At 34.6% G+C, this 13,351-nt stretch overlaps 1 protein-coding gene across 1 annotated transcript; it reads left to right on the top strand.

Moving 5' to 3' along the window:
• The first annotated feature begins 593 nt into the window (after positions 1–593).
• Positions 594–1,336, top strand: LOC145099076 (pyruvate kinase 1, cytosolic-like). Its single transcript, XM_079036661.1, has 4 exons — positions 594–659; positions 770–914; positions 1,031–1,203; positions 1,283–1,336. Exons 1-4 carry the CDS (start codon positions 594–596, stop codon positions 1,334–1,336), a joined length of 438 nt encoding a protein of 145 aa, XP_078892787.1.
• Positions 1,337–13,351: the final 12,015 nt, after the last annotated feature.

Here is a 13,351-nt window from a genome sequence, read left to right on the forward strand (position 1 = left end):
GTTCATGAGATGTTGCAGGATGCAGAGATGAATGGTCTTCACATAACATATTATTATGACAAAAGCTCACTGTAAAACCCGATATCATATTAAGTTTCTAAGTGACAGATAACATATCCATGACTGATGTTAAAAAAAACATGTACCACACAAAAGTATAAATTATACCGAGTTTTTATTTGTAGTTGAATGCAGATTTTGTTCATAATCCCCCTCGTCCTCATATTCTTCCTCTATTCCCTTCCGTCCGAATTGTTCAGCTGCATCACATACTAATAAAAACAGCAATAAAATCAGTATAAAATGTGAGGGAGCAAAAACAGCATTAAAGTCAGAAAATAAGTTTGAGGGGATGCTTCACATACTCCAAGTCTTTGGGATGAGCACCTGAGTTGCAACAACCATGCAACCAACAACCGCCATTAACCCAAAATAAAGCTGTAAATTTGAAACAAAGATAATCAACACAAATGGTCGAAAAAGATGGAAAGAAACTACAAAAAAGAATGAATGCAGGGGCAACCTTTTTTGTATCATCAGTCATGGATATATTCATAGATAATAAAGTAATTAACAATAGATGAATATAATAAATGATAAAAAGTGTGGCTAGATTAATCTTAAAAGGGAGTGTTTGTGATGTGAGCTTGAAAGTGCAAGTGAAAGACCCTTGAAAAAGGGGTGAGGATTCTGTTAGATTCCCATGAGAAAGTTGTGGTGTAAAATATAATCCTAAATCATATTACTTTCTAATGTTCTTTCTGTTTAGGTGTTTTTGTTTCAAAAGGCAGTTGTTTACAAGTGTAACATGGCTGGAATGCCTGCAGTGATTACCCGTGTTGTGGACAGCATGACCGACAACTTAAGGCCCACTCGAGTAGAGGCAACTGATGTTTCCAACGCCGTATTGGATGGTAACTTAGTTTGTGGTTCTTCACTTCAGGAAGTGATGCAATTATTCTAAGTGCTGAGACTTTGCGAGGATTATACCCTGTTTGTACTATCTCCATTGTTGGTAAAATTTGTGCAGAGGTAGATTTCCTTAAAAAATTATTTTTTACTAATACCATTAATTTAATAACTACTCCTTTAAATCTTGTTTGCAGTCAGAGAAGGTATTCAATCAAAGATTTATACTTCAAGACGACTTTCAAATATGTTGGAGAACCCATGTCCCACTTGGAATCCATTGCTTACTTTGCGGTAGTATTCAATTCAAACTTCCTTTTCGCCTCTTTTGCATGTTTCTAACTAACATTTTATTTTCTTTTTCTTCATCTAGGTGCGTGCTGCCATCAAGGTCAAGGCTTCTGTTATCATCTTGTTGAGGTGTTGATTATGATGGCATGTGCGGAATTAGGAAAGATCTAGTGATTCATCATACAAATTCAAGAACGCATGGAGTAAATAAATCTTTGTAAGCTCTTATTATATCTAGAAAGATTATACAAATGGGTTTGTATACAATTTCTCTCTCTAGTCTAACACTCCAAAATGGACTCTTACATAATGGGAGTCACTCACTTCCTATTTATAGGAAAGACTCAACCCATTTACACATACAAAGAGGAAAGCCTAAAACATTACATCCAAGCATGACTTTGCACCCTAACATTCTCCCCCTCAAAGTTAGGATTGGATGTCCGGCTTTAATCTCCAACGAGCTAGTGCAATCAAGACCAAACTCCCCCTCGAAGTAACACCGGTCTTCAAATCCGCAAATGAATATTCGACAAACCCGAGAAGCTTCGAATACCCATCATTCTCCCCCTTTTTATAATCAAAAATTGATTATAAAACCCACTAAGGAAGAGAAGCGCCCGAGGAATAGTCTTCACAATACTCCCCCTTGATGTGTACCAAAAATGAATCACCAAAAATCTTGCACGGAAAAACAATCACGAAAAAGCCACAAAAAATTTCCAATTTATGAAAATTTTTGACTTTTTGGGTGAAAGTTGCAAGATTTTTCAAAAAACCGGGTAAAAACTGTCAATAACAGAATTCTGTAGTGACCCGTTTATGAAAATTTCTTCTCCTTCCTTTTGATTTCTACTACAAACTAATATGGACAAGGCAATTTTATTCAACCATGCAATCTTACAAATTGGTTGAAATACCAAGCTTCCATGATCATCCTTCAAACCTCCATAAGAAACCATATTACCCCATGAAATCAATTTGCTTAACACCAACCCATAAAATTGATCTTCATTGACTTTGTATTTCACATCTTTAACAATCACAATCCAAGAATCATATGGCAAACCCACCATGATCACAAAAACTTGATGAATTCTAGAGAGAGAAAGTGATTTTGAATGGGTTTTCTAGAGAGATAAAGTGATACAAACAAGTATTTTAGAGAGAGAAAGTCGAATTATGGATCACATCAAAGAAAAATTCAACTTCTAGAACACAAAAACACTCTCTAAACACGAAGATCAATGAACAATAAGAATCACCAAATCAAAATAGCCATCAAGGATCAATTCTTGATGAAAATCAAGAACACCCGCTCTGATACCAATTGTTGTGACAAACAAATGGTTTGGCATGCGGAATTAAAGCTTGCACAATTGAACATGGTGATTTGGGTGTTTAAGAGATATATTGAATGTATATGGTGTTACAAAAAAGATCTAGATCTAGACTACATAATTAACACACACTTACACACTCACTTCTACATCTCTCAAGCACACCTCTACAAGTGGACAAACCCACCTTATATAGAGGTGTTTACATGTCTCTCTCTCACTCTCACTAACAAATGGGTCGAAAGGCTAAAGCACCACATGCAAGTGGGTTTTACAAAAGTCAAACATTTACAAAGTCATGAATGAAGAACTTTGTACCCCAACATTCTCCCCCTCAAAGTTAGGAATGAATGACCCACTTGAAATCTTCCAAAATCAAGCACTACGCGGTTCGAGCCTCAAAGGTGACACATATCGAAACGAACTTCAATCTTCAATTCTTCCATGACTCTTCAATTTGGGCTCTAGGATGTGAGACCATACAAACCGAGCAGCAATGAATGATTAAGAGTATTCCAAACTCCAAATAATCACCCAAAAGTTGCGCATAAAAACACACCCCAAAAATCTTCAATAAAACCAAACCCATTTCAAATATATCACTTCCGAACATCCAATTGCATCATCTCATAGGCTTCAAAACTTCAAGATCACTTCGGTCTTCAAATCCGCGTAATATGAAAAATTCAAGTTCGAATTTCCATATAAAACTTCTCCCCCTTTTTATAATCGAAATTTGATTATAAAACTCCAAAGGAAAAAGAACGTGCTCTATTCGGAATTTTTCGTGTCAAAACTCCACCTTAACATGTGGCATATTTGTGCTTCAATCCGGAAAACCCAAAAAATAATGAATTTTTATCTTCGTTCACGGATCGCCTTTGACAAATTTTCTCAAAAATGGGTAGAAATTGTCAATTCCAAAATTCTGCAGTGACCCGTTGCACCCAAAACAGCAAAATATGCAGAACTCTCCCCCTTTTTCAAATCTGGGTAAAAAGCGTCAATTTGCACAAACTGCAGGGGCTTGAAATGCACAATCTTCAATATTCAGCAGAAAATAGTCCTTTTCGAATTTGGGTGAAAACTGCCAAAAATTCGAAGTCTCAGGGACCATTTTCGAAACTCTGCTCTTTCTTCACAATTCATACGAAGATTCCGCAAATATTCGAAGCTCCAAAAAAATTTTCGAAATCGGGTGAAAAGTGTCAAATATTCGAAAATTGTGTTAATGTTCGAAGTGCCAAAAATTCGAAGGATCAGGGGCTGATTTCGAAAATGTTACTTTTCCATTCCAAACATACGAAACTTTTGCCATTCGTAAGAAGAGTTATAAAGGCTGTCAATGTTTCATAAGTTCAGGGATCATTTTCGAAACTTTGCTTTTTGATTAAAATGTTCGAAGTCATTTCCAATTCGAAGCATACGAAGCCCACTGAATAAACAGTAACCTCTTAATACCTCTTAATCAACTTTTCCAATTCGTTCATTCAACAAAAAAAACTTTCGAATCCAAATCACAGACACCCCTTCGTTTCAATCAAAAACACAAACACCCTTCGAACAATATTTTTATTCCTTCGTGCTTCGACTGTTTTGATCACTCTTTCTATTAATAATCACTCAACCCTTCGAATTGATAAACCCAAATCAAATCTTCGTCATTCAACAGATTATCAATTTCCAAATCTTCGTTCATGGACTACCCTGTAAACCTTCGTACATCAACCTTTTTTATTCGTCCACTCTTCATGACTGAGAGCCCCAAAATCGAATTCCCTCGGTTGATTTCTAAATTTATGGCTTTGATTGTTGAATACATTGTCAATCAACAAATGAACATCATTTTTCAGACCATTTGACATCTAAACACTGTGATCCCAAAATCGATTCAATAGCAAACCATCTCCTTACAACAAAGGTCATCTTAAACCGTCCAATAACAAAATGATATTCGACATTCCAACCGATTGATCAAAACTGTTCAAAACGTTATTCGACGTCATTTTGTGTTCTTCCCCATCTCACAATCGAACACCATCCAATCGTCGATCATATAACCAAGGCTTCGAAACATTTACTTCTTGATATAACATATCGATATTCAAGTCTTCGAATCTTTACCCAAATCGTTTTCACATTTTTCATTCAATCGACTTCAACATCATCGATTCCAAACTATTTCCAGTGGACCATGATAAATTCGACTTTCAATCGATTCAAAGTAAGACCAGTCAAAATTGAAAGTCATACAACGAACACGAATTCAACACCATCAAAACTTGATTTCAATTTATCTTTGATTATTAGGAACAATGAAGTGAAATCGGAACTGAAGAACAAAACGATGATGAACCAATTGTACAACTCAGTAAAGCATGCGTACAAGTTGAACCAAGAACAACGACTCACACTTTTTGTTTTGATTCTTCAATTCATCAATTGACAAAATCAAATCCATGAATCTAACCTCGATTTTCATATCAAACAGAGAATAATTGATTGTTCTTGATCAATTACATCCAAATCAAAAATTGATCGGTAGTTACTTGATCATCATCGGCCGGTGAATAAAATAAATCACGGATAACCGATTCACAGTTCTAACTCATTACCTAGAGCGAATACGAAAATCTGTTTGATTTCATAGAGAACAGAATGATTCAAATGAATTGAAGAGTACGAAAACATGAATCGACTTGACTGAATACTAAGAATAATAAATATGAATGATTAGATCTTGGGCCGATGAATTGAGTAATAAGCAATAATTAAACAATTTGTATGGATTGGGCTGAACTGATTGATGAACAGTAAGTAAACAAATTGGTTGGGCTCAAATTTGAATCAAAAGAGTATTAAGTAAATCATAATTTTGATTTTGTGCTTCGAATTTTGGACTCAATGAACAATAACAGAAATTTGATTTTGTTTTTGTTTGGCCTTGATCTTAAAAAAATTATTGGATCATTAATGGGATTTTTCAAAGAAAACTTGATCCAACGAGTCAAACGATCATGAATCAAAAACGCAACGCACGATTTCATTGAAATTAAGAGAGATCATAGAGAGAGACTCACCAAAATTGATCAAATTGCGACAAAAATTGCCAAACCGAGAATCGTTCTTCAAATATCACATTGATCTTGAATACCCGCTCTAATACCAATTGTTGAGGTGTTGATTATGATGGCATGTGCGGAATTAGGAAAGATCTAGTGATTCATCATACAAATTCAAGAACGCATGGAGTAAATAAATCTTTGTAAGCTCTTATTAGATCTAGAAAGATTATACAAATGGGTTTGTATACAATTTCTCTCTCTAGTCTAACACTCCAAAATGGACTCTTACATAATGGGAGTCACTCACTTCCTATTTATAGGAAAGACTCAACCCATTTACACATACAAAGAGGAAAGCCTAAAACATTACATCCAAGCATGACTTTGCACCCTAACATTCTCCCCCTCAAAGTTAGGATTGGATGTCCGGCTTTAATCTCCAACGAGCTAGCGCGATCAAGACCAAACTCCCCCTCGAAGTAACACCGGTCTTCAAATCCGCAAATGAATATTCGATAAACCCGAGAAGCTTCGAATACCCATCATTCTCCCCCTTTTTATAATCAAAAATTGATTATAAAACCCACTAAGGAAGAGAAGCGCCCGAGGAATAGTCTTCACAATACTCCCCCTTGATGTGTACCAAAAATGAATCACCAAAAATCTTGCACGGAAAAACAATCACGAAAAAGCCACAAAAAATTTCAAATTTATGAAAATTTTTGGACTTTTTGGGTGAAAGTTGCAAGATTTTTCAAAAAACCGGGTAAAAACTGTCAATAACAGAATTCTGTAGTGACCCGTTTATGAAAATTTCTTCTCCTTCCTTTTGATTTCTACTACAAACTAATATGGACAAGGCAATTTTATTCAACCATGCAATCTTACAAATTGGTTGAAATACCAAGCTTCCATGATCATTCTTCAAACCTCCATAAGAAACCATATTACCCCATGAAATCAATTTGCTTAACACCAACCCATAAAATTGATCTTCATTGACTTTGTATTTCACATCTTTAACAATCACAATCCAAGAATCATATGGCAAACCCACCATGATCACAAAAACTTGATGAATTCTAGAGAGAGAAAGTGATTTTGAATGGGTTTTATAGAGAGATAAAGTGATACAAACAAGTATTTTAGAGAGAGAAAGTCGAATTATGGATCAAATCAAAGAAAAATTCGACTTCTAGAACACAAAAACACTCTCTAAACACGAAGATCAATGAACAATAAGAATCATCAAATCAAAATAGCCATCAAGGATCAATTCTTGATGAAAATCAAGAACACCCGCTCTGATACCAATTGTTGTGACAAAGAACATGGTTTGGCATGCGGAATTAAAGCTTGCACAATTGAACATGGTGATTTGGGTGTTTAAGAGATATATTGAATGTATATGGTGTTACAAAAAAGATCTAGATCTAGACTACATAATTAACACACACTTACACACTCACTTCTACATCTCTCAAGCACACCTCTACAAGTGGACAAACCCACCTTATATAGAGGTGTTTACATGTCTCTCTCTCACTCTCACTAACAAATGGGTCTAAAGGCTAAAGCACCACATGCAAGTGGGTTTTACAGAAGTCAAACATTTACAAAGTCATGAATCAAGAACTTTGTACCCCAACATTCTCCCCCTCAAAGTTAGGAATGAATGACCCACTTGAAATCTTCCAAAATCAAGCACTACGCGGTTCGAGCCTCAAAGGTGACACATGTCAAAACGAACTTCAATCTTCAATTCTTCCATGACTCTTCAATTTGGGCTCTAGGATGTGAGACCATACAAACCGAGCAGCAACGAATGATTAAGAGTATTCCAAACTCCAAATAATCACCCAAAAGCTGCGCATAAAAACACACCCCAAAAATCTTCAATAAAACCAAACCCATTTCATAGTTCCGTGGTAATCGACAAATAACATTTAAATTGTCCTTCAAATTGAATCCCAAAAAATATTATTAAGATAAAAATTTACATGATTTTAAAACATGAGGGCATAACTTGCCATTCCTCATCACCAAACCTTCATCAATCATGTTCATACCACTATCGGTATTGCTTTAAAAACCCACAACAGACATCACTGGTACAAAACAAAAAGCACAAATTGTAGACCTCTAACTGCACAAATTACACAAAAAAAGTATTAGATGTAGTGGTTTGATTAGAATCGTTTTCATTGTACGGTGAACTTTATTCCCAGTTGAGATCAGAGGTGGAAGTGTATAAGCGAATGTCTTACTTTCCGATAATCATCAATGGAAGTGTAGAACTCTTGCTGATGATCGAAGTTGTAATAAACTCTTTGAAGCCAAGAAAGCCTTGTCGTCTAGAATCTGCAATTGGACATACCTTAAGAAGTAGTATGAACAGGCGTACAGAAATAGTTAGGACATATTGGGATTAAAAGATTAGAAAAGCATAAAAAAGCCCTAGCTAAAATGGTCATAACGATTTTGTGGAATTTAGTATTTGGTGATGTTTTGGGATTTTGTTGTGCGAGAAAAGAGGAGTGGTTATGATATTAGGGTTTTTTGGGTATTTATCAGTGAGGAGAGGGAAGAACGATGGAAATAATGCAGAGGATGAACGAGATGTTTGATGATACTGATAAGAAGGAGATCGAGTAGAGATCCGTTGAACGAGATGTTTGATGATACTGAAGATGAAGATGAGGGACCTAGGGCTTTTTCTTGCTAAGTAGAAGAGGGGGGATTAATTTTTAGGATTCAATAGGCGGGGGTAATTTTCGTCGATTTCGTTTCCCGCCTAAAACGCGTGTTTCACTTAAAAATTATAAAGCGACACATTTACATGACGCACATTTTATGTAAGGCGCCCTCCACATTTCTTTTTTTTCTTTTCTGACACTAATTCTAGGGCGCGCACAAATGCGTGCCCTCTATCCTTCAAATTTTGCAAAACTGACATTATCTTTTAGGGCACTTACAAATGCGTGTCGTCTATCAGCGAGTGTCATTGTTTGTGCGTCATTAAAGGGTTGTTTTCTTGTAGTGATGGCATTCTTCAACATATAGTGACCAAGAACATCCCATAATAGATATCATTATTTAAGACAAAACTTTGGATATGTAAACTTTAATACAAGTTCTTTCATGGGTTTTAATACCCTCAAACTCGCCATTAAATCTTCAACAATAAAGAAAACTTAAAGAGAGAGAAAGTAGATCTGATAAGATTTCTAGAGAGAGAAAACGGATCTGAGATGGTTTCTAGAGAGAGAAAACAGATTTAAGACGATTTTTAGAGAGATAATATAGATCTGAACACAAATATGCGAATAAACACAAAATTCTTCTTCTATTTCTCTTCCAAAACACGAGTCGAGAACAAATTAAGTAAAATAATAGATTTGAGATGGGTTTTCCAATAAAACGAGATATTACACTTTTTCTTTTCAGAATACTTACAAAACTAGAAGAACAAAGTGAGATTCATGATAAAATATCACCATAAACAAGATCGATTCTTGCAATAATCGCTGAGATCTACAAGAAACCGCTCTATACTTATTAGGAATAAATCTAAGATTACAAATGCAGAATCTAAAGTATAATCATAAATCAATCACCATAATATGCAAGTAATCTGTCAAAGGTTTTATGTATATTGATGTTGATATGAACGTACAAAGAAAACCCTAATTAGGAAAAAGCTTTCATCAAAAGCTAACCTAATGATTATATATAGGGAACATAAAATATTTACCAGAAATATATAAAACCCTAAAAAGGCTTCCCTAAATAACCAAAGATGCGAAATCAGTTTCAACATCTCAAATACTCAACAATCTCCCCTAGATGTTGAAACCGATGAAGATCACGATTTTCGATCTTCTTGGCATTTCACCCCCTAAATTGTGAGACTCATCATCAACACATGGGGTCTTCAAAGCAAGAGAAATAAATATCATCTTCCATATACTAACTCCCCCTTGAATAATCATCACTCCCCCATGAATCTTAAACAAATACCATGTAGAGAATCCGAAAAGTTAAGAAGAATCACCAACAATCTTTGCTATCTTATAGAGTAAGTCGTATAACTTTCTACGTCATAAGGAGCGAGTTTGCCGAAATAGATCTTCAAAACTCATCAAATTTGATTAAATAAATCCTTTTAGAATATTCACAATTCTCAAAAAAATAAAACTAGAAAAATAACAAAAAATAATTTTGTATATTTCGAGTTTTAAAATTTAGACAAAATGAATAGAATAAGAAGCAGTTATTTAGAAGGGATTAAAAAGAATAAGACCAAAGAAAATGATGAGAAATGAAAGTATTTTGGAAAGAATGGGTAAATATGGTAAAACCCATAGAATTTGGAAAGAATTTAGAATATGGGGTTGAATCTGTTTAAGTTTTGAAAGAATAGGGACTAGGATTGTAAACTCAACCCATCGTCTTCATTGATCTGATGAACACACGTTTTGACTTAAAAAAGTCAAAATTGAATTTCGATCGCAGCTTCATACAGTTCCGAGACGCATATTCACATAGTTCGTATTTCGTAATGAAAGATGTGAATTTCGTATTCGATTCATTCCGAGGATCCAATCAAGAACATCGATTTGATTAACCTGAAACACTGAAGGCGTATTCAAAGTCAATTCGAACGTAATTTTAATTCCGAATGATGATGTGAGTTACCATTCCAAGCAGACAGAAACTCCGAAATGGTTCAATTCTGAATGTGATTTCTAATTTTGCCCCAGAATTCCGAACACCAATAGTTCCAGATTTCCAGTTACGAAATTCCGAGTCCGAATCGACTACAGTTTCCGAAACCAAGAACTCCCAACGACTACGAGCGCTCGGAACGATTAGGAGATGAACGGTAAATTCCGATTGTTGATATGTAATTCCGAACGGAAAAAATCAATTCCGATTACGAACCCCAAATCAGTTCCGATTGCGAGACCTGAGCACTTGATGATTTTGACTTATGATTGCGAACAAACTTCAAAGCATTTCCGAACACAGTGAATTCCAAATTCAGTATTAGAAACAACTTCCGATTCCAAAAGAAAGTCCGAGTTATTTCGAAGGCTCGGAACATTTCAGAGTTTGAATCAATCTCCGATTGCCAATGGTTGTTTCGATTCCTACTGTCGATGTCCAAATACGAGTCCGCTCAACGAGTTCTGATAAATTCTGAAATCAACCCTTACTGTTTTAAGGAAATCGCAGTTTTTACCCAAATTCCGAAAGTAACACTTTTTAGCAATAATTCAGAATCTGACCCTCTTTTTGCAGTACACTGACAGTTTCAGCCCACTTTTTGCTGTAATGTCAGCTTGCAGCCCTCCTTTTGCAGAAAAAGTACTTTTGAGCCCTTCTTTTCAACTTTTCACCATTTTTCCAACCATTAAAAATCAATAAAAATTGATTTGTTCAACAAGATTTCATATCTTTGACTGAATTTTCACAAGATTTTGTCTCCTTTTTCGTTTTTTTATACAAAACTTTTATGAAACCTTTGGTACCCATTTAAGATTTAAGATTGAAGTTGGTTTCTTGCACACCCATTTATTTGAAGAAAACCAATTATCTTATGAAAATAATACTCGCTTTTTAGTTGGAAAAAAATTCCAAAAATTTAATTAAACCAACCAAATACTTTTTTCTCTTTCCTCTAACCTCTAATATTTTTATCTGAAGAAAAATTAGAACTGAAGTTTCTTTGAACATGCTTGACTTCAGCTCTGAACTTTTTCACAAGTTAGGGGGACTTGTTCCTTGGGCATCCAAACCTTCTTAGTTTTACTCTTCTTCTTCTTCTTCTTCTTCTTCTTCTTCTTCTTCTTCTTGTTTCTTTTCAGATTATGAGGTTTCAAAAATGATTTTCAGATCTGAACATATTCATTATATTTTAGATTCTGAACATCACAAGCCTTTGGTACACAAACTTTTGGAGTTTGGTAAATCTGAACATCTTGAATTATTGGCTTTGTGTAAGGAATCATTCCTTCAAAAATATCATCTGAACATGAAAAATCTTCTATTTGAGTTCCAATAGAACAAAACTTTTTCACTTTCACAATTTCAGGAGATTTGCTTTGTGATTCACCATTTGAAACACTAGATTCAGATTCTGAAGCTTCTGAAAAACATGAAACTTTTGACTCCCCTCAACAAGAACATTTTGAGTCACTTTTTCATCAGAAACTTGAAGAACATTATGTACTTCACCAAGAACTTCTTCTTTTTCTTTTCTTTCTTTCTCTAGATTCAATTGTATTTTCTTCAAAAGTAAATATTCTCTGATAATGAAAATTTTCTTTAACAAATCTTTATCTTCATCCAAATGATTAATTTCAAATCCACCACAAGAAATCCATGTGAGTTCACCAATCTTCTCATCAACATAAAGATTATACATCTCAATGGCATTCTTCAACATATATTGACTAGGAGCATCCCATAATAGATATCCTTCTTTAAGACGAAACTTTGGATCTGTAACCTTTAATCCAAGTTCTTTCATGGGTTTTAATACCCTCCAATTCGCCATTAAATATTCCACAAGAAAGAAAACTTGAAAAGAGAGAAAGCAGATCTGATAAGAATTCTAGAGAGAGAAAATGAATCTGAGATGTTTCTAGAGAGAGAAAATAGATCTGAGACGGTTTTTAGAGAGATAAAGTAGATCTGAACACAAATATGCGAATAAACACAAAATTCTTCTTTTATTTCTCTTCCAAAACACAAATCAAGAACAAATTAGGTAAAATAACATATTTGAGATGGGTTTTGCAATAAAACGAGATATTTCACTTTTTCTTTTCAGAAAATTACAAAACTTGAAGAATAAAGAGAGATTCATGATAAAATATCGCCATAAACAAGATCAATTCTTGCAATAATCGCTGATATATACAAGAACCCGCTCTGATACCACTTATTAGGAATGAATTTGAGATGATGAATGCGAAATCTGAAGAACAATCACGAATCAATCACCATAATTTGCAAGTAATATGTCCAAGGTTCTGTGTAGAATGATGTTGATATGAACGTACAAACAAAACCCTAATTAGGAACAAGCTTTCATCAAAAGTTAACCTAATGATTATATAGGGAACATAAAATACTTACCAAAAATATAAAACCCTAAAAAGGCTTCCCTAAATAACCAAAGATGCTAAATCAGTTTCAATATCTCAAATACTCAACATAACCGAACCGAACCATATTAAGCCCAAAAACAATTCGATTCGGGTTTCGAGTGTATATATTATGCATATTCGGTTCTCGGATTATTCGGTCTGAGCTACCCAAATAAGAGCTTATTCGGTTCTAAATACCTGTGACAACCGTCAAAATCTGAGTCGGTCCTAGATTTGACTAAACTTAGTTGCACATATAGGCACGAATCATACTAGACGTAGTAACTAGAAACTAAGTTATAACCTACTATAATCTTGGAAACAATTAAAATCGATGGATAGTATACTTAGATTTCACATTGATATGTGAATTCTATAACTACTTAACTGTAGTGAATATCCATATTCGGGTCACTCTTTGACTCGAACACCTTTTCATGAATCATATACACACATCATGCACTTGACCTAGTGGTAGAAATTAGGTCCTAGTCTCGTTGGAACTTAAGTCAGAGTTAAAAACTAGGACTAGTATACTTGATTCCTCAATTTCGCTTGAATCTCGGAATCACTACATAGAGCCAATAAA

The sequence above is a fragment of the Lactuca serriola genome, chromosome 4 (genome assembly GCF_051521515.1).
Source record: "Lactuca serriola cultivar US96UC23 chromosome 4, Lser_US96UC23_V15, whole genome shotgun sequence".
Taxonomy (NCBI): domain Eukaryota; kingdom Viridiplantae; phylum Streptophyta; class Magnoliopsida; order Asterales; family Asteraceae; genus Lactuca; species Lactuca serriola.